The following is a 25,911-nucleotide window of genomic DNA, read 5'->3' as shown; positions in this document are numbered from 1 at the left end:
GGCATTTTGATTCTAATCAAAACTTTATTAGTCACATACGCCCGAATACAAAAAGTGTAGACCTTACAGTGAAATGCTTACTTATGAGCCCCTAACCAACAATGTAGTTTAAAAAAATAATATGGATAAGAATAAGACATAAAAGTAACAAGTAATTAAAGAGCAGCAATAAAATAACAATAGTGAGACTATATACAGGGGGGTACCGGTTAGTTGAGGTAATATTTACATGTGGGTAGAGTTATTAAAGTGACTATGCATACATAGATGGTAACAACAGAGAGTAGCAGCGGTGTAAAAGAGGGGGAGGGGGGGGCAATGCAAATAGTCTGGGTAGCCATTTGATTAGATGTTCAGCAGTCTTATGTCTTGGGGGTAGAAGCTGTTTAGAAGCCTCTTGGACCTAGACTTGGCGCTCCGGTACCGCTTGCCGTGTGGTAGCAGAGAGAACAGTCTATGACTGGGGTGGCTGGAGTCTTTGACAATTTTTAGGGCCTTCCTCTGACACCGCCTGGTATAGAGGTCCTGGATGGTAGGAAGCTTGGCCCCCGTGATGTACTGGGCCGTTCACACTACCCTCTGTAGTGCCTTGCGGTCGGAGGCCAAGCAGTTGCCATACCAGGCAGTGATGCAACCGGTCAGGATGCTCTCGATGGTGCATCTGTAGAATCTTTTGAGGATCTGAGGACCCATGCCAAATCTTTTTTCTCCTGAGGGGGAAAAGGTTTTGCCGTGCCCTCTTCACGACTGTCTTGGTGTGTTTGGACCATATGTTAGTTTGTTGGTGATGTGGACACCAATGAAATTGAAGCTCTCAACCTGCTCCACTACAGCCCCGTCGATGAGAATGGGGGCGTGCTCGGTCCTCCTTTTCCTGTAGTCCGCAATCATCTCCTTTGTCTTGATCACATTGAGGGAGAGGTTGTTGTCTCTGACCTCCTCCCTATAGGCTGTCTCGTCGTTAAGGGAGAGGTTGTTGTCCTGGCACCACACTGCCAGGTCTCTGACCTCTCTATAGGCTGTCTCGTCGTCGTCGGTGATCAGGCCTACGGTTCTGGTCTGGGTTTTTTATGCAACGCAGCATATTTCTGACCCGTCTCATCATGTCAAAGCTTTTAATCCTTTTAAAAATTGGAGCTGTCAGCTGTTGAGTACAGCCAGGTCCCAGATCTGTTTGTTTTCTTGATAACTCCAAAGCGGTCATTGTCAAGCTAAATGAGTGACAAAGAGTTGGCATGATAGCACAGACAGACTGGCACTCAGGCTAGAGTGATCATAGTTCCCTTCAACAACGATGACAAAACTCAATCCAAAAGGAAAGTAAGATTCGATTTGTTGGCAAATCAATGACTCCTGAAACACAAGAGGCATAAAATATATACAATATGAACATAAATGTCCACTCCCAATATAGTGCACTACTTTTGGCTAGGTACAAAAGTAGTGCACTATGTAGGAAATATGGTGCAATTTGGGACACACACAATAATCAAGTTCAGTCCGTGGTCATCACCACCACCTAGCACTTCATGTAACCAAGGCCGTAATAACCCGATATCATGTAACCAAGGCCGTAATAACCCGATATCATGTAACCAAGGCCGTAATAACCCGGTATCATGTAACCAAGGCCGTAATAACCCGGTATCATGTAACCAAGGCCGTAATAACCCGATATCATGTAACCAAGGCCGTAATAACCCGATATCATGTAACCAAGGCCGTAATAACCCGATATCATGTAACCAAGGCCGTAATAACCCGATATCATGTAACCAAGGCCGTAATAACCCGATACCAAGTAACCAAGGCCGTAATAACCCGGTATCATGTAACCAAGGCCGTAATAACCCGATATCATGTAACCAAGGCCGTAATAACCCGATATCATGTAACCAAGGCCGTAATAACCCGATATCATGTAACCAAGGCCGTAATAACCCGATATCATGTAACCAAGGCCGTAATAACCCGATATCATGTAACCAAGGCCGTAATAACCCGATACCATGTAACCAAGGCCGTAATAACCCGATACCAAGTAACCAAGGCCGTAATAACCCGGTATCAAGTAACCAAGGCCGTAATAACCCGATATCATGTAACCAAGGACGTAATATGGCCTTACCCTGGGCCTACCCAACATGTCAGTAGTAAGTAATGGTCAGTAGCTATTAAAATGTCTATGACATGTTTTTGTAAACATAATACAGTATTTCAAACCAGGAACACACATTTCATATCAATAGGCAGTTGCTTCAGTCCAAAGGATGAGGAGAATCCAGTATTGGTGGTCTGCAGTTTACAACCAAATAGTCAATGGTAAGCCACCAGCCAATGGTAAGCCAATGGTAAGCCACCAGCCAATGGTAAGCCACCAGCCAATGGTAAGCCACCAGCCAATGGTAAGCCAATGGTAAGCCACCAGCCAATGGTAAGCCACCAGCCAATGGTAAGCCAATGGTAAGCCACCAGCCAATGGTAAGCCACCAGCCAATGGTAAGCCAATGGTAAGCCACCAGCCAATGGTAAGCCACCAGCCAATGGTAAGCCACCAGCCAATGGTAAGCCACCAGCCAATGGTAAGCCACCAGCCAATGGTAAGCCACCAGTTCAGACTCAGTGTTTTCTGGTGTAGTGTTTTTCCAGGTGTAGTGTTTTTCCAGGTGTAGTGTTTTCAGGTGGAGGGTTTTCAGGTGTAGTGTACTTCGGAAGAGTGTACTCAGGGTCGTGTAGTGCACGCCGTAGCAAAACGTACAAAGACAGGATCGACGGTCCAGATCGACAGACCCTCCCTGTTTCAGTCCATTTTCTTCCGTGTGGTTTAAGTGCACTCCAACGTAGTCGACTCACATGTAGTGTAGTAGTGTGTCAGTACACCTGGATGACCTCATCCCACTCCCTGACAGGCCACACCCCGTTGTCCTGCACGTTGGGCGGAGAGCTCTTCCAATCCCAGGTCTTTACAGGCGTGTTCCAGGTAGGCCCATAGTTAGCTGATACATAGTCCACCGTCTCACAGGGGACACGCACCTTTAGGTCCATCAGCTCAGTCCAGCAGAGAGTAAACTTGGGGAACACATACCTAACAGAATGGGTAGGAGTCTCTGGTTAGTAAGTCTGGAATGGTATCAAAAAACAGCTTTAAAATAAACACACACACACACACACACACACACACACACACACACACACACACACACACACACACACACACGAGGACACCCCTTCAAATTAGTGGATTCGGCTATTTCGCTCACAACTGTTGCTGACTGGTGTATAAAATCAAGCACACAGCCATGCAATCTCCATAGACAAACATTGGTCGTAGAATGACCTGTACCGAAGAGCTCAGTGACTTGCAATGTGGCACCGTCATAGGATGCCACCTTTCCGACAAGTCAGTTTGTCAAATTTCTGCCCTGCTAGAACTGCCCCGGTCAACTGTAAGTGCTGTTATTGTGAAGTGGAAACGTCTAGGAGCAACAACGGTTGTGCCGCGAAGTGGTAGGCCACACAAGCTCACAGAATGAGACCGCCGAAGCGCGTAAAAATCTTCTGTCCTCGGTTGCAACACTCACTACAGAGTTCCAAACTGCCTCTGGAAGCAACGTCAGCACAAGAACTGTTCATCTGGAGTGGTGTAAAGCTCGCTGCCATTGGACTCTAGAGCAGTGGAAATGCGTTCTCTGGAGTGATGATTCAAGATTCACCATCTGGCAGTCTGATGGACGAATATGGGTTTGGCAGATGCTAGGAGAACACTACCTGCCCGAATGCATAGTGCCAACTGTAAAGTTTGGTGGAGGAGGAATAATGGTCTAGGGCTGTTTTTCATGGTTCGGGCCCCTTAGTTCCAGTGAAGGGAAATCTTAACACTACAGCATACAATGACATTCTAGATGATTCTGTGCTCCCAATTTTGGCAACAGTTTGGGGAAGGCCCTTTCCTGTTTCAGCATGACAATGCCCCCGTGCACAAAGTGAGGTCCATCCAGAAATGGTTTGTCGAGATTGGTGTGGAAGAACTTGACTGGCCTGCACAGAGCCCTGACCTCAACCGCATCGAACACCGCATCAAACGCCTTTGGGATGAATTGGAACGCTGACTGCGAGCCAGGCCTAATCGCCTAACATCAGTGCCCGACCTCACTAAAGCAAGTCCCCGCATCTAGTGGAAAGCCTTCCTAGAAGACTGGAGGCTATTATAGCAGTAAAGGGGGACCAACTCCATATTAAAATGGCCATGATTTTGGAATGAGATGTTGGGCAAGCATATATTAAAAACATATATTAAAACCTCTCAACAAAGCCTGAAGGTCTGCAGAGAGTAAACTTAGGGAACAGATACTGTATCTAACAGGAAGGAGAAGGAATGGTAACCAACCGCCATTTAATAACTGGCACAAATTGTTAAAAAAAAAAACGTCTGTAAATACGTGGTCTCATTTCTTATTATTCTGTACATAAATCCGAAATACAAACATAACATATCATACAAAATGGAGTATGGTGTGTATGTCCATCACCCATTTTGTATGATATGTTACAAATCTGCAATTTGGACAATATGTTACAATTTTGCCAATCGTATGATATGTTATGAATTCCAATTTGTTATGGCTAACGTTAGCATAGGTAGCTAAAGCTAACGTTAGCATAGGTAGCTAAAGCTAACGTTAGCATAGGTAGCTAAAGCTAACGTTAGCATAGGTAGCTAAAGCTAACGTTAGCTCTAGGGGTTAGGTAGTTGCAAAGTAGCTGCAAAGTTGCTAAAATTGTCTGATGAGATTTGAACACACAACCTTTGTGTTGCTTGACTATACGCACGCTGAGACCAGTCTCCCACTTCACACGAGTTCAAAGTTCAAAGCTCTTAATTTGGCATTAGGGAGAAACTACTACAAAAAAGAGCCACTAGAGCTAAAGAACATTCTGTAACGTTCACCGCCAACTACACGTTGAACTCGCACAAGATGGGAGATGCTGTCAAGAAACACTGGCATGTTTTAACGTCAAACCCAGCTTTGCCAACTGAATTTAAGAATCCACAACTTGATGGATGGATGGATGGATAGATAGGAGATTTTTACGAGGCAAATTGGTCCATGCCAACTGCCAGCCACAAAAGAAAAATCAGCCAGGCTCTTTTACACCCTCTTCCAAATGGTATCTATAAATGCAGAGGATGTGCACAGTGTAACAATATGATGAAGTGTGAATATTTCTGCCACCCACATACAGGAAAACGGTTCCAAATAAATGACATCATTACGTGCTCCACCACCCATGTTATCTACATGATTAAAATGTCCAAGTGGGCTGTGTTACAGCGCCTTGCAATAGTATTCACCCCCCTTGGCCAGTTCCTATTTTGTTGCTTTACAACCTGTAATTTAAATGGATTTTGGGGGGATTTCATGTAATGGACATAGACAAAATAGTCCAAATTGGTCAAGTGAAAAAAATTACAAATAATAATAAACATTTAAAAAAATTGGAAAAGTGGTGCGTGTATATGCTTGTGGTGCATATGTATTCACCCACTTTGCTATGAAGCCCCTAAATAAGATCTGGTGCAACCAATTACCTTCAGAAGTCACATCATTAGTTAAATAAAGTCCACCACTGTGCAATCTAAGTGTCACACATGATCTCTCTCACATATATGAGAGATATATGTGAGAGAGATCATGTGTGACACTTAGATTGCACACAGGTGGACTTTATTTAACTAATGATGTGAGATATATATATATATATATATATATAAAATGCCAATTGATGTGCTAGATGTGCCAATTGCAATTCCTATTTTGTATATATAAACTCAGCAAAAAAAGAAACGTCCCTTTTTCAGGACCCTGTCTTTCAAAGATAATTCGTAAACATCCAAATAACTTCACAGATCTTCATTGTAAAGGGTTTAAACACTGTTTCCCATGTTTGTTCAATGAACCATAAACAATTAATGAACATGCACCTGTGGAACGGAAGACACTAACAGTTTCAGGCTACCCGGGTGGCGCAGTGGTCTAAGGTAGTGCATCGCAGTGTTAGCTGTGCCACTAGAGATTCTGGGTTCGAGTCCAGGCTCTGTCGCAGCCGGCAGCGACCAGGAGGCCCATGGGGCGGCGCACAATTGGCCCAGCGTCATCCGGGTTAGGGGAGGGTTTGGCCGGCAGGGATGACCTTGTCCCATCGCGCACTAGCGACTCCTGTGGCGGGCCGGGCGCAGTGCACGCTGACCAGGTCGCCAGGTGTTTCCTCCGACACATTGGTGCGGCTGGCTTCTGGGTTAAGTGGGCATTGTGTCAAGAAGCAGTGTGGCTTGGTTGGGTTGTGTTTAGGAGGACGCATGGCTCTCGACCTTCGCCTCTCCCGAGTCCGTACGGGAGTTGCAGCGATCAGTCAAGACTGTAACTACCAAATTGGATACCATGAAATTGGGGAGAAAAAAAATAATAAAAATGGTACATCCGGTACATCCGAACATCACACCTGCGGGACAGGTACAGGATGGCAACAACAACTGCCCGAGTTAGACCAGGAACACACAATCAGTGTTCAGACTGTCCGCAATAGGCTGAGAGAGGCTGGACTGAGGGCTTGTAGGCCTGTTGTAAGGCAGGTCCTCACCAGACATCACCGGCAACAACGTCGCCTATGGGCACAAACCCACCGTCGCTGGACTAGACAGGACTGGCAAAAAGTGCTCTTCACTGAGTCGTCGCGGTTTTGTCTCACCAGGGGTGATGGTCGGATTCACGTTTATCGTCAAAGGAATGAGCGTAACACCGAGGCCTGTACTCTGGAGCGGGATCGATTTGGAGGTGGAGGGTCCGTCATGGTCTGGGGCGGTTTGTCACAGCATCATCGGACTGAGCTTGTTGTCATTGCTGGCAATCCCAACGCTGTGCGTTACAGGGAAGACATCCTCCTCCCTCATGTGGCACTCTACCTGCAGGCTCATCCTGACAGGACCCTCCAGCATGACAATGCCACCAGCCATACTGCTCGTTCTGTGCGTGATTTCCTGTAAGACAGGAATGTCAGTGTTCTGCCATGACCAGCGAAGAGCCGGATCTCAATCCCATTGAGCACATCTGGGACCTGTTGGATCGGAAGGTGAGGGCTAGGACCAACAAAGAGACCAAAGATAACCCTGAAGTAGCTGCAAAGCTCCACAGCGGAGATTGGAGTATCTGTCCATAGGACCACTTTAAGCCGTACACTCCACAAAGCTGGGCTTTATGGAAGAGTGGCCAGAAAAAAAGCCATTGCTTAATGAAAAAAATAAGCAAAAGGCATGTGGGAGACTTCCCAAACATATGGAAGAAGGTACTCTGGTCAGATGAGACAAAAATTGTGCTTTTTGGGCATAAAAAAAAACGCTATGTCTGGCACAAACCCAACACCTCTCATCACCCTGAGAACACCATCCCAACAGTGAAGCATGGTGGTGGCAGCATCATACTGTGGGTATGTTTTTCACCGGCAGGGACTGGGAAACTGAGGGAAATTCTTGAGGGAAACCTGTTTCAGTCTCCTAGAGATTTGAGACTGGGACGGAGGTTCACCTTCCAACAGGACAATGACCTTAAGCATACTGCTAAAGCAACACTTGAGTGGTTTAAGGGGAAACATTTAAATGTCTTGGAATGGCCTAGTCAAAGCCCAGACCTCAATCCAATTGAGAATCTGTGGTATGACTTAAAGATTGCTGTACACCAGCAGAACCCATCCAACTTGAAGGAGCTGGAGCAGTTTAGCCTTGAAGAATGGGCAAAAATCCCAGTGGCTAGATGTGCCAAGCTTATAGAGACATACCCCAAGAGACTTGCAGCTGTAATTGCTGCAAAAGGTGGCTCTATAAAGTATTGACTTTTTGGGGGGTGAATAGTTATGCACGCTCAAGTTCTGTTTTTTTGCCTTATTTCTTGTTTGTTTCACAATAAAAAAAATATTTAGCGTCTTAAGTGGTAGGCATGTTGTGTAAATGAAATGATACAACCCCCCCCAAAAAATAAAGTTAATTTCCAGGTTGTAAGGCAACAAAATACAAAAAATGCCAAGGGGGGAGTGAATACTTTTGCAAGCCACTGTATGTAAATAAAACCTTTCGTTGTCTCATGAGAATTAGTGACCATAAAAATTCAAAATCAGGAGAAACGACAGGGATTATCCAGTCGCAGTATATTAAAGCATGACATTTCTGCCTTTCGATTTTGTGGCATAGAGAAAGTTAAGATATCAGACAGAGGATGTGATATTAATGATTTGTGATTTTCACCCTCCAGACATTATTTCCTAAAGGTCTTAATGATGAAACGCCCATACGTGTCACGTTGTAAACGTGAACTAATGCCACCGCTTCAGATTTTGACGTTTTATTCTTGCGCTGTACCCAAGGAATTATGAAAACTTACTTGATAGGTCGATGTCCTCATTGTGGTTTTACAGACGTGGTTAATACGTTTTATGTACACACTATATTAGAATACTTATGAAATGCACATTGTTATAGTCGGTAACATATGCTTATTTTCCCTCGACTCCACCCACATCCGATGCATTGCACGGAAGGCCGATCCGTAACGCTCCGAGGAAGGCCGATCCGTAAAGCTCCGCAGGAAGGCCGATCCGTAAAGCTCCGCAGGAAGGCCGATCCGTAAAGCTCCGCAGGAAGGCCGATCCGTAAAGCTCCGCAGGAAGGCCGATCCGTAAAGCTCCGCAGGAAGGCCGATCCGTAAAGCTCCGCAGGAAGGCCGATCCGTAAAGCTCCGCAGGAAGGCCGATCCGTAACGCTCCGCAGGAAGGCCGATCCGTAAAGCTCAGAGGAAGGCCGATACGTAAAGCTCCGCAGGAAGGCCGATCCGTAAAGCTCCGCAGGAAGGCCGATCCGTAAAGCTCCGCAGGAAGGCCGATCCGTAAAGCTCAGAGGAAGGCCGATACGTAAAGCTCCGCAGGAAGGCCGATACGTAAAGCTCCGCAGGAAGGCCGATACGTAAAGCTCCGCAGGAAGGCCGATACGTAAAGCTTATTAAAAGAGCAGTGATACTAGCAAGAGCAATGTGTGGGTTTCTTCTTTTCTCCTCATCTTATTCAACTGTTACCATGCACCTGCAACAAAGATAGATGTGCGAGTGCCTTTTGAATGTCTAAATACATGTTGTTTTTTTTAAAAGCCCGAAGCTCAATAAACTGAAGACTTCTTAGCAGTAGTTTGTTATAGTCACTAAGCAACAGTGACTCAGCTCTATAACAACCAGTATAGTAAAACAGAGACTTACTTGAATTTCTTCCCGCTCTTAGCTTGGGTTCCTCCGTTCCACACAACGTCAGTTTCCTCGTAGAAGAAGAAAATGTCCAGTTTAACATCCAGACCCTGGAAGGACAGTTCCAGGCTATCCTCCACCTGCACAGACACATAACACGATAACATTAACCCTGGAAGGACAGTTCCAGGCTATCCTCCACAGAGACACATAACAACATTAACCCTGGAAGGACAGTTCCAGGCTATCCTCCACAGAGACACATAACATTAACCCTGGAAGGACAGTTCCAGGCTATCCTCCACAGAGACACATAACATTAACCCTGGAAGGACAGTTCCAGGCTATCCTCCACAGAGACACATAACATTAACCCTGGAAGGACAGTTCCAGGCTATCCTCCACAGAGACACATAACATTAACCCTGGAAGGACAGTTCCAGGCTATCCTCCACAGAGACACATAACATTAACCCTGGAAGGACAGTTCCAGGCTATCCTCCACAGAGACACATAACATTAACCCTGGAAGGACAGTTCGAGGCTATCCTCCACAGAGACACATAACATTAACCCTGGAAGGACAGTTCCAGGCTATCCTCCAGAGACACATAACATTAACCCTGGAAGGACAGTTCCAGGCTATCCTCCACAGAGACACATAACATTAACCCTGGAAGGACAGTTCCAGGCTATCCTCCACAGAGACACATAACATTAACCCTGGAAGGACAGTTCCAGGCTATCCTCCACAGAGACAGATAACATTAACCCTGGAAGGACAGTTCCAGGCTATCCTCCACAGAGACACATAACATTAACCCTGGAAGGACAGTTCCAGGCTATCCTCCACAGAGACACATAACATTAACCCTGGAAGGACAGTTCCAGGCTATCCTCCAGAGAGACACATAACATTAACCCTGGAAGGACAGTTCGAGGCTATCCTCCACAGAGACACATAACAACATTAACCCTGGAAGGACAGTTCCAGGCTATCCTCCACAGAGACACATAACAACATTAACCCTGGAAGGACAGTTCCAGGCTATCCTCCACAGAGACAGATAACATTAACCCTGGAAGGACAGTTCCAGGCTATCCTCCAGAGACACATAACAACATTAACCCTGGAAGGACAGTTCCAGGCTATCCTCCAGAGACACATAACAACATTAACCCTGGAAGGACAGTTCCAGGCTATCCTCCACAGAGACACATAACATTAACCCTGGAAGGACAGTTCCAGGCTATCCTCCACAGAGACACATAACATTAACCCTGGAAGGACAGTTCCAGGCTATCCTCCACAGAGACAGATAACATTAACCCTGGAAGGACAGTTCCAGGCTATCCTCCACAGAGACACATAACATTAACCCTGGAAGGACAGTTCCAGGCTATCCTCCACAGAGACAGATAACATTAACCCTGGAAGGACAGTTCCAGGCTATCCTCCACAGAGACACATAACATTAACCCTGGAAGGACAGTTCCAGGCTATCCTCCACAGAGACACATAACATTAACCCTGGAAGGACAGTTCCAGGCTATCCTCCACAGAGACACATAACATTAACCCTGGAAGGACAGTTCCAGGCTATCCTCCACAGAGACACATAACATTAACCCTGGAAGGACAGTTCCAGGCTATCCTCCACAGAGACACACAACATTAACCCTGGAAGGACAGTTCCAGGCTATCCTCCACAGAGACACATAACAACATTAACCCTGGAAGGACAGTTCCAGGCTATCCTCCACAGAGACACATAACATTAACCCTGGAAGGACAGTTCCAGGCTATCCTCCACAGAGACACATAACAACATTAACCCTGGAAGGACAGTTCGAGGCTATCCTCCACAGAGACACATAACATTAACCCTGGAAGGACAGTTCGAGGCTATCCTCCACAGAGACACATAACATTAACCCTGGAAGGACAGTTCCAGGCTATCCTCCACAGAGACAGATAACATTAACCCTGGAAGGACAGTTCCAGGCTATCCTCCACAGAGACACATAACATTAACCCTGGAAGGACAGTTCGAGGCTATCCTCCACAGAGACACATAACATTAACCCTGGAAGGACAGTTCGAGGCTATCCTCCACAGAGACACATAACATTAACCCTGGAAGGACAGTTCCAGGCTATCCTCCACAGAGACACATAACATTAACCCTGGAAGGACAGTTCCAGGCTATCCTCCACAGAGACAGATAACAACACACTGACTGGGTATACGTCTGAAATTGCACACTATTCACTATTTAGTCCACTACTTGTGACCAGGACCCAGGTCAAAAGTAGGGCTCTGGTCAAAAGTAGTGCACTATAGAATAGAGTGCCATTTGAAACATAGATAATGAATCAACATGATGTTTCTAATAGAATATTTTATGATCTGAAACATACTGTACCTTTCCAAACTTGTGTTTCAACGGAAGGCCAGCCTTTTGAAAAGCTTGAGTGATATCATGTCTGTAGTCTTTAATCCAGATGCCCAGGTCCACATCTTTACTGTAGGGAATGATACCGCACTGCCGAAACCAACCTGAGTAGAGGAAGGCCGTGTTAACCTGTAGGGAGTGATACCGCAGGGAGTGATACCTGTAGGGAGTGATACCTGCAGGGAGTGATACCGCAGGGAGTGATACCTGCAGGGAGTGATACCGCAGGGAGTGATACCTGCAGGGAGTGATACCTGTAGGGAGTGATACCTGTAGGGAGTGATACCTGTAAGGAGTGATACCTGTAGGGAGTGATACCGCAAGGAGTGATACCTGTAGGGAGTGATACCTGTAGGGAGTGATACCTGTAGGGAGTGATACCGCAGGGAGTGATACCGCAGGGAGTGATACCGCAGGGAGTGATACCGCAGGGAGTGATACCACAGGGAGTGATACCACAGGGAGTGATACCACAGGGAGTGATACCGCAGGGAGTGATACCACAGGGAGTGATACCAAAGGGTTAGGGTTATGTAGGGTTGTTGTTATGTAGGGTTAGGGTTATGTAGGGTTAGGGTTATGTAGGGTTAGGGTTATGTAGGGTTAGGGTTATGTAGGGTTAGGGTTATGTAGGGTTAGGGTTATGTAGGGTCTTACCCAGGCAGGTACCACTACTCAGCCAGAAGGGTTAGGGTTATGTAGGGTTAGGGTTATGTAGGGTTGCTGTTATGTAGGGTTATGTAGGGTCTTACCCAGGCAGGTACCACTACTCAGCCAGAAGGGTTAGGGTTATGTAGGGTTGCTGTTATGTAGGGTTATGTAGGGTTAGGTAGGGTCTTACCCAGGCAGGTACCACTACTCAGCCAGAAGGGTTAGGGTTATGTAGGGTTAGGGTTATGTAGGGTTGTTGTTATGTAGGGTTATGTAGGGTTGCTGTTATGTAGGGTTATGTAGGGTCTTACCCAGGCAGGTACCACTACTCAGCCAGAAGGGTTAGGGTTATGTAGGGTTGTTGTTATGTAGGGTTATGTAGGGTCTTACCCAGGCAGGTACCACTACTCAGCCAGAAGGGTTAGGGTTATGTAGGGTTAGGGTTATGTAGGGTTATGTAGGGTTGCTGTTATGTAGGGTTATGTAGGGTCTTACCCAGGCAGGTACCACTACTCAGCCAGAAGGGGACTCGGAGCTCAGTGAGGATCCTGGCAGCTAGATGAAGCAGAGCCTTAGCCTTCATCCTGAAGTTCATTGCCTCAGGAGACGTGTCGTCAGGGTACAGCTGATCCAACAGAGAACAACACTCAGCTAGTGGACTAAAACCAAAGCCCAAAGGCTCTATGGGTCCTGCCTTCAGAAAGTATTCAGACCCCTTGACTTTTCCCACATTTTATTACGTTACAACTTTATTCCAAATTGGATTAAATATTAGAAACACAATACCAAAGCGATAACAGGTGTTTAGAAATGTTTGCTAATGTATTAAAAGTTAAAAAACAAAAATTACGTATTTACATAAGTACCCTTTGCTATGAGACTCGAAATTGAGCTCAGGTGCATCCTGTTTCCATTGATCATCCTTGAGATGTTTCTACAACTTGATTGGAGTCCACCTGTGGTAAATTCAATACCTGTTGTAAATTCAATTGATTGGACATGATTTGGAAAGGCACCTGTCTATATAAGGTCCCACAGTTGACAGTGCATGTCAGAGCAAAAACCAAGTCATGAGGTAGAAGGAATTGTCCGTAGAGCTCTGAGACAGGATCGAGGCACAGATCTTGGGAAGGGTACCAAAAAATGTCTGCAGCATTGCAGGTCCCCAAGAACTGAAGTTTGTAACCGCCAAGACTCTTCCTAGAACTGGCCGTACGGCCAAACTGAGCAATCGGGGGAGAAGGGCCTTGGTCAGGGATGTGACCAAGAACCTGACGGTCACTCTGACAGAGCTCTAGAGTTCCTCTGTGGAGATGGGAGAACCTTCCAGAAGGACAACCATCTCTGCAGCCCTCCACCAATCAGGCCTTAATGGTAGGGTGGCCAGACGGACGCCACTCCTCAGTAAAAGGCACATGACAGCCCGCTTGAAGTTTGCCAAAAGGCACCTAAAGGACTCTGACCATGAGAAACAAGATTCTCTGGTCTAATGAAACCAAGATTCAACTCTTTTGCCTGAATGTCAAGAGTCACGTCTGGGGGAAACCTGGCACCATCCCTATGGTGAAGCATGGTGGTGGCAGCATCATGCTGTGAGGATGTTTTTCAGCGGCAGGGACTGGGAGACTAGTCAGGATCGAGGGAAAGATGAACAGAGCAAAGTACAGAGAGATCCTTGATGAAAACCTGCTCCAGAGCGCTCAGGACCTCAAACTGGGGCGAAGGTTCACCTTCCAACAGGACAATGACCCTAAACACACAGCTAAGACAACGTAGGAGTGGCTTAGGGACAAGTCTCTGAATGTCCTTGAGTAGCCCAGCCAGAGCCCGGACTTGAACCCGATCGAACATCTCTGGTGAGACCTGAAAATAGCTGTGCAGCAACGCTCCCCTTCCAATCTGACAGAACTTGAGAGGATCTGCAGAGAAGAATGGGAGAAACTACCCAAATACAGGTGTGCCAAGCTTGTAGCATCATAACCAAGAAGACTCAAGGCTGTAATCGCTGCCAAAGGTGCTTCAACAAAGTACTGAGTAAAGGGTCTGAATACTTATGTAAATGTGATAGAAATTAGCAAACATTTCGAAAAAACTGTTTTTGCTTTGTCATTATGGGGTATTGTGATGTCATTATGGAGTATTGTGATGTCATTATGGGGTATTGTGATGTCATTATGGGGTATTGTGATGTCATTATGGGGTATTGTGATGTCATTATGGGGTATTGTGATGTCATTATGGGGTATTGTGATGTCATTATGGGGTATTGTGATGTCATTATGGGGTATTGTGATGTCATTATGGGGTATTGTGTGTAGATTGATGAGGGAAAAAAACAACTTAATCAATTTTAGAATAAGGCCGTAACGTAACAAAATGTTGTAAAATAGTGAGGCACTGTTCGGAATAGTGAGACTTGAAAACTACAGACCTGGAAGAAGGAACGTGCATCCCTGTATCTACACTCCAGAAAACGAGCTTGGGAATATTCAGTCAGGAATCCGGAGATGTTCCTGGGGATTCGGACATCCAGCCCGTCCAAGGTGGTCAGTACCAACTCTGGCCTGCCGGGAGAGAGACAACCAAGCTAAGTTTTCTGACAATCTACAGCCTTTTGTGGTTATTATACAAATACTCCACGTCTGCAGTTATAATACAGTCTGATGCAGTTATAATGCATTGTAAGACTTGTCATGAGCATGTATGACCCCTTCCGATGTTGTTTTTGGACTATTCTAAGGAACGGGAGGTTTACAGAATAAGAAAGTACAGCGGAAAGAAGGGCTGGGGTGTATTCACTAGAAACCAAACGGGTCAAAATGGGAAAAGGAAGAACTTTTATTTATCCAATAAGAAACTATTGTTTCCGTTGCAAAAAAAAAAGTTCTGTTTCAAAAGGTTTTGCTACGGTTTTGCTACTATGTGCACTAATGAATACACACTCCTGGTGTCTACGTACCTGTCATAGGCTCCGGCGTTGCGGCCATAGTCCAGCCTTCTGAAGGGTGCGAACTTCCTGTCCATGTTTGGTTTGAGTCGCAGGACGCCATGCCACAGGTAGTTCCCGCTGCGCTCGTACAGGACCACCACATGGACCACGTAACCTTGGAGACGGAACAGGAAGTGGAGGGGGATCTCGTTTCCCGATAGGTCGTCCATGCTGACCAATCGAGGGTCTTTCCCTCGCACCTCCAACAGTTCAAAGCCCTTCTCTTCAGCTGCTGCCACCAAACCAGCCTGATCACAGACAGACAGATTACCAGGGTTGTGTTCATTAGCCACCAAATGGAAGAAAAAGGACAGAAACTTGTCCAATAGTTCATTTTCTTTTTCCCCGTTGAAAAACATTTAGCTACGGTGAATACTAGTGAATACAACCCAGACTTCTGCTCAAAAAGCTACTGGACAAGTCGGAGAAGTCAAACGCATCACGACAATGACGTTATCAACTATAGTGAAAACAAAGCTCTGCTTAGAATCAAATGAGGACATTATTAGACAAACAGTTCTACATCTAGCTCTATATCTCTGCATCTAGCTCTATATCTCGCGCTACAGCCCTATATTTAGCCCTATATCTAGCTCTACAGCTCTATATCATGCTCTACAGCTCTATATTTAGCCCTATATCTAGCGCTACAGCCCTATATCTAGCTCTATATCTAGCTCTACAGCTCTATATCTAGCTCTACAGCTCTATATCTAGCTCTACAGCTCTATATCTAGCTCTACAGCCCTATATCTAGCTCTACAGCCCTATATCTAGCTCTATATCTAGCTCTACAGCTCTATATCTAGCTCTACAGCCCTATATCTAGCGCCATAGCCCTATATTTAGCACTATATCTAGCGCCAAATCTAGCTCTACAGCCCTATATGTAGCGCTATAGCCCTATATCTAGCGCTATATCTAGCTCTATATCTAGCTCTACAGCTCTATATCTAGCTCTGCAGCTCTACATCTCTATATTTTAGCTCTACAGCTCTACATTTAGCTCTATATCTAGCTCTTGTTATCTATAGCCGAGTGTCGCTTAATTCCTTACGTTGTATTTCCAAAGGTTGTTGAGCAGAGCGAAGGTGAGAACGTCTCTGTTAGTACAGAGGAAAGTACAGTGGGGTTCTTTAACCAGGCTGTCTCTCAGCAGCATAGAGTCCTGAGAGAGGAGGCCCAGGGCGGCTGTGTCCACCAGGAACACTGGCATGTTGTACTTATGGACCAGACCCATGAACTTCTTCACCACCTGCTGTATTAGTAGACAGGGTCCCGATTCAACAAACAACAACATACCCATTTCAACATATGGCTCAGAGGAATGGAAATTAAACAGGTTACTCAAATAGACTATTCATCATTAAAACCCAACATATATTATATTCAAAGACTAGCGGAAAATCATTCTGTATATAAGCATTTCGCTACACGCTACACTCGCAATAACATCTGCTAACCATGTGTATGGACCAATAACATCTGCTAACCATGTGACCAATAACATCTGGTAACCATGTGTATGGACCAATAACATCTGCTAACCATGTGTATGGACCAATAACATCTGCTAACCATGTGTATGTGACCAATAACATCTGCTAACCATGTGTATGGACCAATAACATCTGCTGACCATGTGTATGGAGCAATAACATCTGCTAACCATGGGACCAATAACATCTGCTAACCATGTGACCAATAACATCTGCTAACCATGTGTATGGACCAATAACATCTGCTAACCATGTGTATGGACCAATAACATCTGCTAACCATGTGTATGGACCAATAACATCTGCTAACCATGTGTATGGACCAATAACATCTGGTAACCATGTGACCAATAACATCTGCTAACCATGTGACCAATAACATCTGGTAACCATGTGACCAATAACATCTGCTAACCATGTGACCAATAACATCTGCTAACCATGTGTATGTGACCAATACAATTTGATTTGATTTGATAATACAGTTGAAGTCGGAAGTTTACATACACTTAGGATGGAGACATTAAAACTATTTTTTAAACCACTCCACAAATTTCTTGTTAACAAACTATAGTTTAGGCAAGTCGGTTAGGACATCTACTATGTGCATGACAAGTCATTTTTACAACAATTGTTTACAGACAGATTATTTCACTTATAATTCACTGTATCACAATTCCTGTGGGTCAGAAGTTTACATACACTAAGTTGACTGAGCCTTTAAACAGCTTGGAAAATTACAGAAAATGATGTCATGGCTTTAGAAGCTTCTGATAGGCTAATTGACATAATTTGAGTCAATTGGAGGTGTACTTGTGGATGTATTTCAAGGCCTAACTTCAAACTCAGTGCCTCTTTGCTTGACATCATGGGAAAAATCAAAAGAAATCAGCCAAGACCTCAGAAAAAAAAATGTATGTAAACTTCTGACCCACTGGTAATGTGATGAAAGAAATAAAAGCTGAAATAAATCATTCTCTCTACTATTATTCTGGCATTTCACATTCTTAAAATAAAGTGGTGATCCTAACTGCCCTAATACAGGGACTTTTAACTAGGATTAAAATGTCAGGAATTGTGAAAAACTGGGTTTAAATGTATTTGGCTAAGGTGTATGTAAACTTCCGACTTCAACTGTATGTGTTGCTTATCTGAGGGGGAAACGGTCATGGAATAGAAGGTCTAGCCTATAAAGAGCTTACCCACTGAGCATCCTTTCCTGACAGATGAACCGTCCTGCCAAAGATATGTGGTCCATTCTAGAACGAAATCAAAAGTTAAACATTGTGGTGCACGCAAGCGAGCACACACACACACACACACACACACACACACACACACACACACACACACACACACACACACACACACACACACACACACACACACACACACACACACACACACACACACACACACACACACACACACACACACACCTTCCAGTTTGTATGGAAAAATAGGCCAGCCAGTGGGCCAATATCCATGTATAGATTTACAGTAAACTTACGTTGTCAAGTTCAACTCACCTGAGAGACAGGCTGTCTGGAGTGATAGAGCTGAAAGAGGAGGAAAACAGAGCTGGTAGCTATGAGGAGGGCCAGAACCGCTGTTTTGTTAAAGCGAAGCATCAGTCCTCCTTAGTTGCTCTGGCACAGTAGAGCCAAAGATGTCATCTGTGGAGGAACAGTAGTAGTGTTGAGGTGGCCCACTAACCATGTTCGAGAGAGAGAGCGCGAGAGAGCGAGAGAGAACTACAGTGGGACAACTGGCAGGATGCTCACTACAGGGGGACAACTGGCAGGATACTCACTACAGTGGACAACTGGCAGGATACTCACTACAGTGGACAACTGGCAGGATGCTCACTATAGTGGGACAACTGGCAGGATGCTCACTACAGTGGGACAACTGGCAGGATGCTCACTACAGTGGGACAACTGGCAGGATGCTCACTACAGGGGACAACTGGCAGGATGCTCACTACAGTGGACAACTGGCAGGATGCTCACTACAGGGGACAACTGGCAGGATGCTCACTACAGGGGACAACTGGCAGGATGCTCACTACAGGGGACAACTGGCAGGATGCTCACTACAGGGGACAACTGGCAGGATGCTCACTACACTGGGACAACTGGCAGGATGCTCACTACACTGGGACAACTGGCAGGATGCTCACTACACTGGGACAACTGGCAGGATGCTCACTACACTGGGACAACTGGCAGGATGCTCACTACAGTGGGACAACTGGCAGGATGCTCACTACAGTGGGACAACTGGCAGGATGCTCACTACAGTGGGACAACTGGCAGGATGCTCACTACAGTGGGACAACTGGCAGGATGCTCACTACAGTGGGACAACTGGCAGGATGCTCACTACAGTGGGACAACTGGCAGGATGCTCACTACAGTGGGACAACTGGCAGGATGCTCACTACAGTGGGACAACTGGCAGGATGCTCACTACAGGGGACAACTGGCAGGATGCTCACTACAGGGGACAACTGGCAGGATACTCACTACAGGGGACAACTGGCAGGATGCTCACTACAGGGGACAACTGGCAGGATACTCACTACAGGGGACAACTGGCAGGATGCTCACTACAGTGGGACAACTGGCAGGATACTCACTACAGGGGACAACTGGCAGGATACTCACTACAGGGGACAACTGGCAGGATACTCACTACAGTGGGACAACTGCAGGACCCCCACGTTTTGTAGGCTTGTGGATCAATTTTCAAAACCTGAAGGGAAAAATAAATAAAATATATAGGCCTGTTTCAATGTTATTTTTTAGAAACTCTGTCAGGGTCTCAACTTACTGTTGGCAGTTAGAATAGTATTAATACACAAGGTGACATTTTGAAATTTGGCTGCGCATCAATCACATCAGCGGTTTTTCCTCTTATGTCAAAACTTCGCTTTGGATCCCAAAAGGCAAAGTCCGGCTCTGACTGCATGTGGTTATTGATGTGGGTACGCAAACCCGCAAACCTGTAAACCCGCGAGTTAATATGTTATTGCTGGCCCCCACCACCATCAACGTTTCCCATCCTCCTGGTATAGGTACTGTATAGTCTCCATCTAACGTTACACTTCAGCAAAAATGCTGCACTGCATTTCACGTTGACACAGATGTCACTTTGAAGTAGCTACATTTAGTGTAACCGAGAGAAGATATTACAGCCTGAAATGACAGTAGTCGGACATCGGTAACGGTAACGTTAGGACGCTACTACCGGTGCGTTAGCCGAGACAGCCGACCGGCCCAGCAAACAACAATCATTATCAGGGATATTCTGATAAACTCAGGTTGAAAAAGCCAGCTAACTGGATAATAAATGGGTCCCATATCTAACATTACTGAATTAATTACATGTTAACTTACCAAAGCCAGTTAAGTCTTTGTTGCTTCAACGTCGGAAAAAAAATATAAAAACATAAACGGACTTCTTCTATGAGAGTGAGGTTGTTCAGCATCAGGATGCATGTAGTTACATCGCCTCCTACAGGGCTGGAGTACACGTTGTTTTGTGTGAGAGTATGACCAAATATATTTATAACTAACCCCTTTCTGTCTATTTTATCACATTCTATGACAATATGAAGGAAAACAGCAAGGTGACTGACTCATATTGCACCACATTACAATAAACAGCAAGGTGACTGACTCATATTGCACCACATTACAATAAACAGCAAGGTGACTGACTCATATTGCCCCACATTACAATAAACAGCAAGGTGACTGACTCATATTGCCCCACATTACAATAAACAGCAAGGTGACTGACTCATATTGCCCCACATTACAATAAACAGCAACACATAATTGAGCTAAACTCTGAAATCCATGTCAGCTGGTGCAAGCGTTTCATTGGCCGTGTTCGAGAGCGTTAAAACCGCAATGTATATCATGGGTAAATTGTGCCTTACTGATCTACAAATAATGATGAGTAGTTATTTATGATGCAATGTGATTTGTAAATCAGTCAGGCAGTCGCCGTCTGGCTAGACGGAACCAGCTTTTGTCTAATTAACTTCAGAATCAGATTTTTCGTAGTAAATTAGATTCAAGGCCTAGTGTACAGACAAAGGTAAGGTAGGATGTGAGTACATTGGAGGTAAACCTAGGCATTGAGTAATGATGAGAGATATAGTCTCTAGAGATGTTTAAACCAGGTGATGTCATTGCATATGTAGGAGGTGGAACAACATGGTTGGTTAAGGCATATTGAGCAGGGCTAGAGGCTCTACAGTGAAATAAGACAGTAATCACTAACCAGGACAGTAATGGACGAGGCATATTGATATTAGAGAGAGGCATGCGTAGCCAAGTAAACATATGGGTCCAGTGACGGCGATTCAGACAGTTAGCAGGCCGATGCTAACAAGCTAACAGTTAGTAGGCCGGGGCTAAACAAGCTAGCAGTTAGCAGACCGGGGCTGGCAAGCTAGCAGTTAGCAGACCGGGTTAGCACGCAAGCAGTTAGCAGACTGGGTTAGCAAGCTAGCAGTTAGCAGACCGGGTTAGCAAGCTAGCAGTTAGCAGACCGGGGCTGGCAAGCTAGCAGTTAGCAGACCGGGTTAGCAAGCAAGCAGTTGGCAGACCAGGGCTAGCAGTTAGCAGACCGGGGCAGGCAAGCTAGCAGTTAGCAGACCGGGGCAAGCAAGCTAGCAGTTAACAGACCGGGGCTAGCAAGTTTGCCTTTAGGGGACGTCGCGATGGGGGTAAGTCTGTTTTTGCCTCTTCGTGTGGTGATGTCAATAGACCAGTCGTGGATTAGTAGTTAGGGTTCCAAGTAGCTCTAGGTAGCTAGTAGGCCGGTTAGCAGGATGGGCCTTCAGCGGACGTCGTGCCTGATTATGTCGGTATTCCAGTCGTAGAGGATCGGCGGGGTTCCGTGCCCCGTACCGGCAGTAGAAGGGGTCCGGATATTGTAGCCCAGGAGTGGGATCCGGTGGTAGCCCAGGAGCCCTAGCCAGGCTAGCTTCAGGCTAATTGGTGCTTGCTCCGGGATGGAAACGCTAGCCAGGAGTAGTCACCCGGGATTGCGGTTAGCTAGTTGCGAAGATCCAGATGAAAATGTTCAGAGTTTGCGGTAGGAATCCGGGAATATGGGGGAAAAAAATATATAAAATAATAATAGGTCCGTTATGCTCTGGTTTGAGTCACGTTGTTCGAACTGGCGAGAGCTTTCCGAGCTAAAGGTTAGCCGATGACCGCTAGCAATGGTTTTTTGACTGATAGCTGGTAGGTAGTTAGTTGGCTAGCTTCAGTTGAGGGATTCCAGATCTGAAGTAAATAGAAATACTTTAGAAAAAAAACAGGTCCACTCCACATTGGATGAGGCGGGTTGCAGGAGAGTATTTAGAAGTTGAGGTTTAGGAAAATATTGAAACAAGATATGCAAAGAAAAAGATGTAAAAAGATATATACAAGGGACACGACAGGACAAAGATGTCTGACTGCTACGCCATCTTGGATTCTAGATGATCGTGGACTACAGGAAAAGGAGGGCCGAACAGGCCCCCGTTAACATCGACGGGGCTGTAGTGGAGCGGGTCGAGAGTTTCAAGTTCCTTGGTGTCCACATCACCAACGAACAATCATGGTCCAAACACACCAAGACAGTCGTGGTCCAAACACACCAAGACAGTCGTGAAGAGGGCACGACAACACCTTTCCCCCCCCTCAGGAGACTGAAAAGATTTGTCATGGGTCCACAGATCCTCCAAAAAGTTCTACAGCTACACCATCGAGAGCATCCTGACCGGTTGCGTCACCGCCTGGTATGGCAACTGCTCGGGCTCAATACATCACTGGGGCCAAGCTTCCTGCCATCCAGGACCTACAGTTGTGTAATAATGTTTCAGCTTCAGCACATGGTTGGGGGGAAGAGAGAGCGGAGAGAGAGAGATCTGCCGGTTACAGGCACTAGCTGTCTTTGTTTGACACGGAGCGGCAAGTCATAGCCCAAATCAATTGCCGTCAGTCTTCCTCGAGTCATTTGTGTCTGAATTATTTAATTAAACAGTGAGCTTAAAGTATCAGACAAGCTCAGTGCATATAGTTATATCATTATTTTACACATGGTGTTTTTATATATAGAGAAAAATACACGTTTGAAAATGTAAAAGGTCGAAAGAAGAGACGACTCTCGGTCGACCAAGATTTGTTTTAGTTGCGGACACCCCTACTCCCTTACCTTGTCGTTTTACCCAGTATCGAAGGCTGGGCGGTATTGGGAGGAGGCGGTATTGGGAGGAGGCTGTATTGGGAGGAGGCTGTATTTGGAGGAGGTGGTATTGGGAGGAGGCTGTATTGGGAGGAGGCTGTATTTGGAGGAAGTGGTATTGGGAGGAGGCTGTATTGAGAGGAGGCTGTATTGGGAGGAGGCTGTATTGGGAGGAGGCGGTATTGAGAGGAGGCTGTATTGGGAGGAGGCTGTATTGGGAGGAGGCGGTATTGAGAGGAGGCTGTATTGGGAGGAGGCTGTATTTGGAGGAGGCTGTATTGAGAGGAGGCTGTATTGGGAGGAGGCTGTATTTGGAGGAGGCTGTATTGGGAGGAGGCTGTATTGGGAGGAGGCTGTATTTGGAGGAGGCTGTATTTGGAGGAGGCTGTATTGGGAGGAGGCTGTATTGGGAGGAGGCTGTATTGGGAGGAGGCTGTATTTGGAGGAGGCGGTATTGGGAGGAGGCTGTATTGAGAGGAGGCTGTATTGGGAGGAGGCTGTATTTGGAGGAGGCTGTATTGGGAGGAGGCTGTATTGGGAGGAGGCTGTATTGGGAGGAGGCGGTATTGGGAGGAGGCGGTATTGGGAGGAGGCGGTATTGGGAGGAGGCTGTATTGGGAGGAGGCTGTATTGAGAGGAGGCTATATTGGGAGGAGGCTGTATTTGGAGGAGGCTGTATTTGGAGGAGGCTGTATTGGGAGGAGGCTGTATTGGGAGGAGGCTGTATTGGGAGGAGGCGGTATTGGGAGGAGGCTGTATTGGGAGGAGGCTGTATTGAGAGGAGGCTATATTGGGAGGAGGCTGTATTTGGAGGAGGCTGTATTGGGAGGAGGTGGTATTGGGAGGAGGCGGTATTGGGAGGAGGCTGTATTGGGAGGAGGCTGTATTGAGAGGAGGCTATATTGGGAGGAGGCTGTATTTGGAGGAGGCTGTATTGGGAGGAGGCTGTATTGGGAGGAGGCTGTATTGGGAGGAGGCTGTATTGGGAGGAGGTGGTATTGGGAGGAGGCGGTATTGACACCCTGGAAGATGTTTGTGGTGCACTCCCTCGTAACGTTTTTTTGAGTGATAAATTAGTATATCGTCTTCCAGATTGATAAGGTAATGTATGTATGTATGTATGTATGTATGTATGTATGTATGTATGTATGTATGTATGTATGTATGTATGTATGTATGTATGTATGTATGTATGTATGTATGTCACAAATGTATGTATTATTCTCATAAATGTAGCAGATACATTCATTCTTTCTAATAATTAGATCTTTCATTGCTTTAAAACTAGTAGCTAGCTTATCTTGATAATTTAAGTACAGAAATAATGTGCCCCAAACAGGTCAAGGCTTCTTGCAAGTTACACTCAACAAAATGTTGGTTTGTTTGGATAACCTAATTGCTAGGTTGCAGGCACTGGGGTCAATAGTTGTGTTGTTTTCTGTAAATATAGCGAGGTTTGGTTGTTGGTGCTGGGATATTATGTTTTGGCTATGGATATTTGACCCAGCCAGTGGGTTAATTCTCCCGCCACCAGCGCGTGAAGTCCACCAGTGTATTTGCAAGTATTTTAGTTCTGGTGCGACTGAGTCGCTGACGAGTGGAAAACGGCTAACATTATTTAGACAGACTAAATGTGTTATGGCTGACAAAACGGTAAGAAACAAACATTAACAATTATTAATTTGATGGTCATTCAGGTTAAATACTGTAGGTTGTCCGATCATAATTATGTAGTTAGCTAGTTAACGACCTTTAGCTAGCCATTTTCTATGCTAATATCTCTGGCTGTGGTAAGGTTAGCAACTTTGGCAGCGATTACGGACTCGAGAAAGTGAACCTTCACCCCAGTCTGAAGTCCTGAGAGCTCTGGAGCTGGTTTTCATCAAGGATCTCTCTGTACTTTGCTCTGTTCATCTTTCCCTCGACCCTGACCAGTCTCTGAGTCCCTGCCGCTGAAAAACATCCTCACAGCCTGATGCTGCCACCACCATGCTTCACCGTAGGGATTGTGCCAGGTTTCCTCGAGATGTGATGCTTGGCATTCAGGCGAAAGAGTTGAATCTTGGTGTCATCAGACCAGAGAATCTTGTTTCTCATGGTCAGAGTTCTTTTGGCAAACTCCAAGCGGGCTTTTGGCAAACTCCAAGCGGGCTGTCATGTGGCTTTCGTCTGGCAACTACCAGCCTAGTTCGTGGTCACCTCCCTGACCAAGGCCCTTCTCCCCTGATTGCTCAGTTTGGCCGGGCGGCCTATTGGTATCAATGGATGTAAGAATAGATGATAACAGGTCACACTAGAATAGCTCTTAGTCGACCATCTGTGGAAGAATAGATTATGGATAACAGGTCACAGTAGAATAGCCCTTAGTCTACCATCTGTGGAAGAATAGATGAGAGATAACAGGTCACACTAGAATAGCCCTTAGTCTACCATCTGTGGAAGAATAGATGAGAGATAACAGGTCACACTAGAATAGCCCTTAGTCTACCATCTGTGGAAGAATAGATGAGAGATAACAGGTCACACTAGAATAGCCCTTAGTCTACCATCTGTGGAAGAATAGATGAGAGATAACAGGTCACACTAGAATAGCCCTTAGTCTACCATCTGTGGAAGAATAGATGAGAGATAACAGGTCACACTAGAATAGCCCTTAGTCTACCATCTGTGGAAGAATAGATGAGAGATAACAGGTCACACTAGAATAGCCCTTAGTCTACCATCTGTGGAAGAATAGATGAGAGATAACAGGTCACACTAGAATAGCCCTTAGTCTACCATCTGTG

General features: G+C 45.7%; 1 protein-coding gene across 4 annotated transcripts; it reads right to left on the bottom strand.

The window, feature by feature from the left end:
* fktn (fukutin) lies at positions 1–25,811 on the bottom strand. Of its 4 annotated transcripts, XM_014147174.3 has the most exons (12): positions 20,275–25,811; positions 19,571–19,630; positions 18,403–18,549; positions 18,076–18,132; positions 16,432–16,632; positions 15,345–15,622; positions 14,817–14,949; positions 12,881–13,010; positions 11,705–11,838; positions 9,294–9,418; positions 2,854–3,085; positions 1–1,353 (listed from the first exon to the last, which is right to left on the bottom strand). In XM_014147174.3, exons 3-11 carry the CDS (start codon positions 18,502–18,504, stop codon positions 2,872–2,874), a joined length of 1,374 nt encoding a protein of 457 aa, XP_014002649.1. In that variant the 5' UTR covers positions 18,505–18,549; positions 19,571–19,630; positions 20,275–25,811; the 3' UTR covers positions 1–1,353; positions 2,854–2,871. The 4 variants fall into 4 exon arrangements, with proteins under 4 accessions (XP_014002649.1, XP_014002632.1, XP_045550082.1 ...); XM_014147157.3 differs by having other exon boundaries at positions 1–3,085; positions 19,543–19,630; XM_045694126.2 differs by having other exon boundaries at positions 1–3,085.
* Between the last annotated feature and the right edge of the window lie 100 nt (positions 25,812–25,911).

Source organism: Salmo salar, chromosome 01 (genome assembly GCF_965601325.2).
Source record: "Salmo salar chromosome 01, fSalSal1, whole genome shotgun sequence".
Classification (NCBI taxonomy): Eukaryota; Metazoa; Chordata; class Actinopteri; order Salmoniformes; family Salmonidae; genus Salmo; species Salmo salar.
Note: the sequence above shows the minus strand (reverse complement) of the source record. Positions and strands in the feature narration are given on the sequence as shown.

What these genes read in the sequence shown, in the direction of transcription:
- fktn (XM_014147157.3), bottom strand. Translation starts at nt 18,504, where the DNA reads ATGCTTCGCTTTAACAAAACAGCGGTTCTGGCCCTCCTCATAGCTACC. An exon ending in CAGGAAAGGATGCTCAGTGG is followed by an intron (nt 16,633 to 18,075) that starts GTAAGCTCTTTA and finishes CTACTAATACAG; the next exon opens with CAGGTGGTGAAGAAGTTCAT. An exon ending in AACGCCGGAGCCTATGACAG is followed by an intron (nt 14,950 to 15,344) that starts GTACGTAGACAC and finishes CTCTCCCGGCAG; the next exon opens with GCCAGAGTTGGTACTGACCA.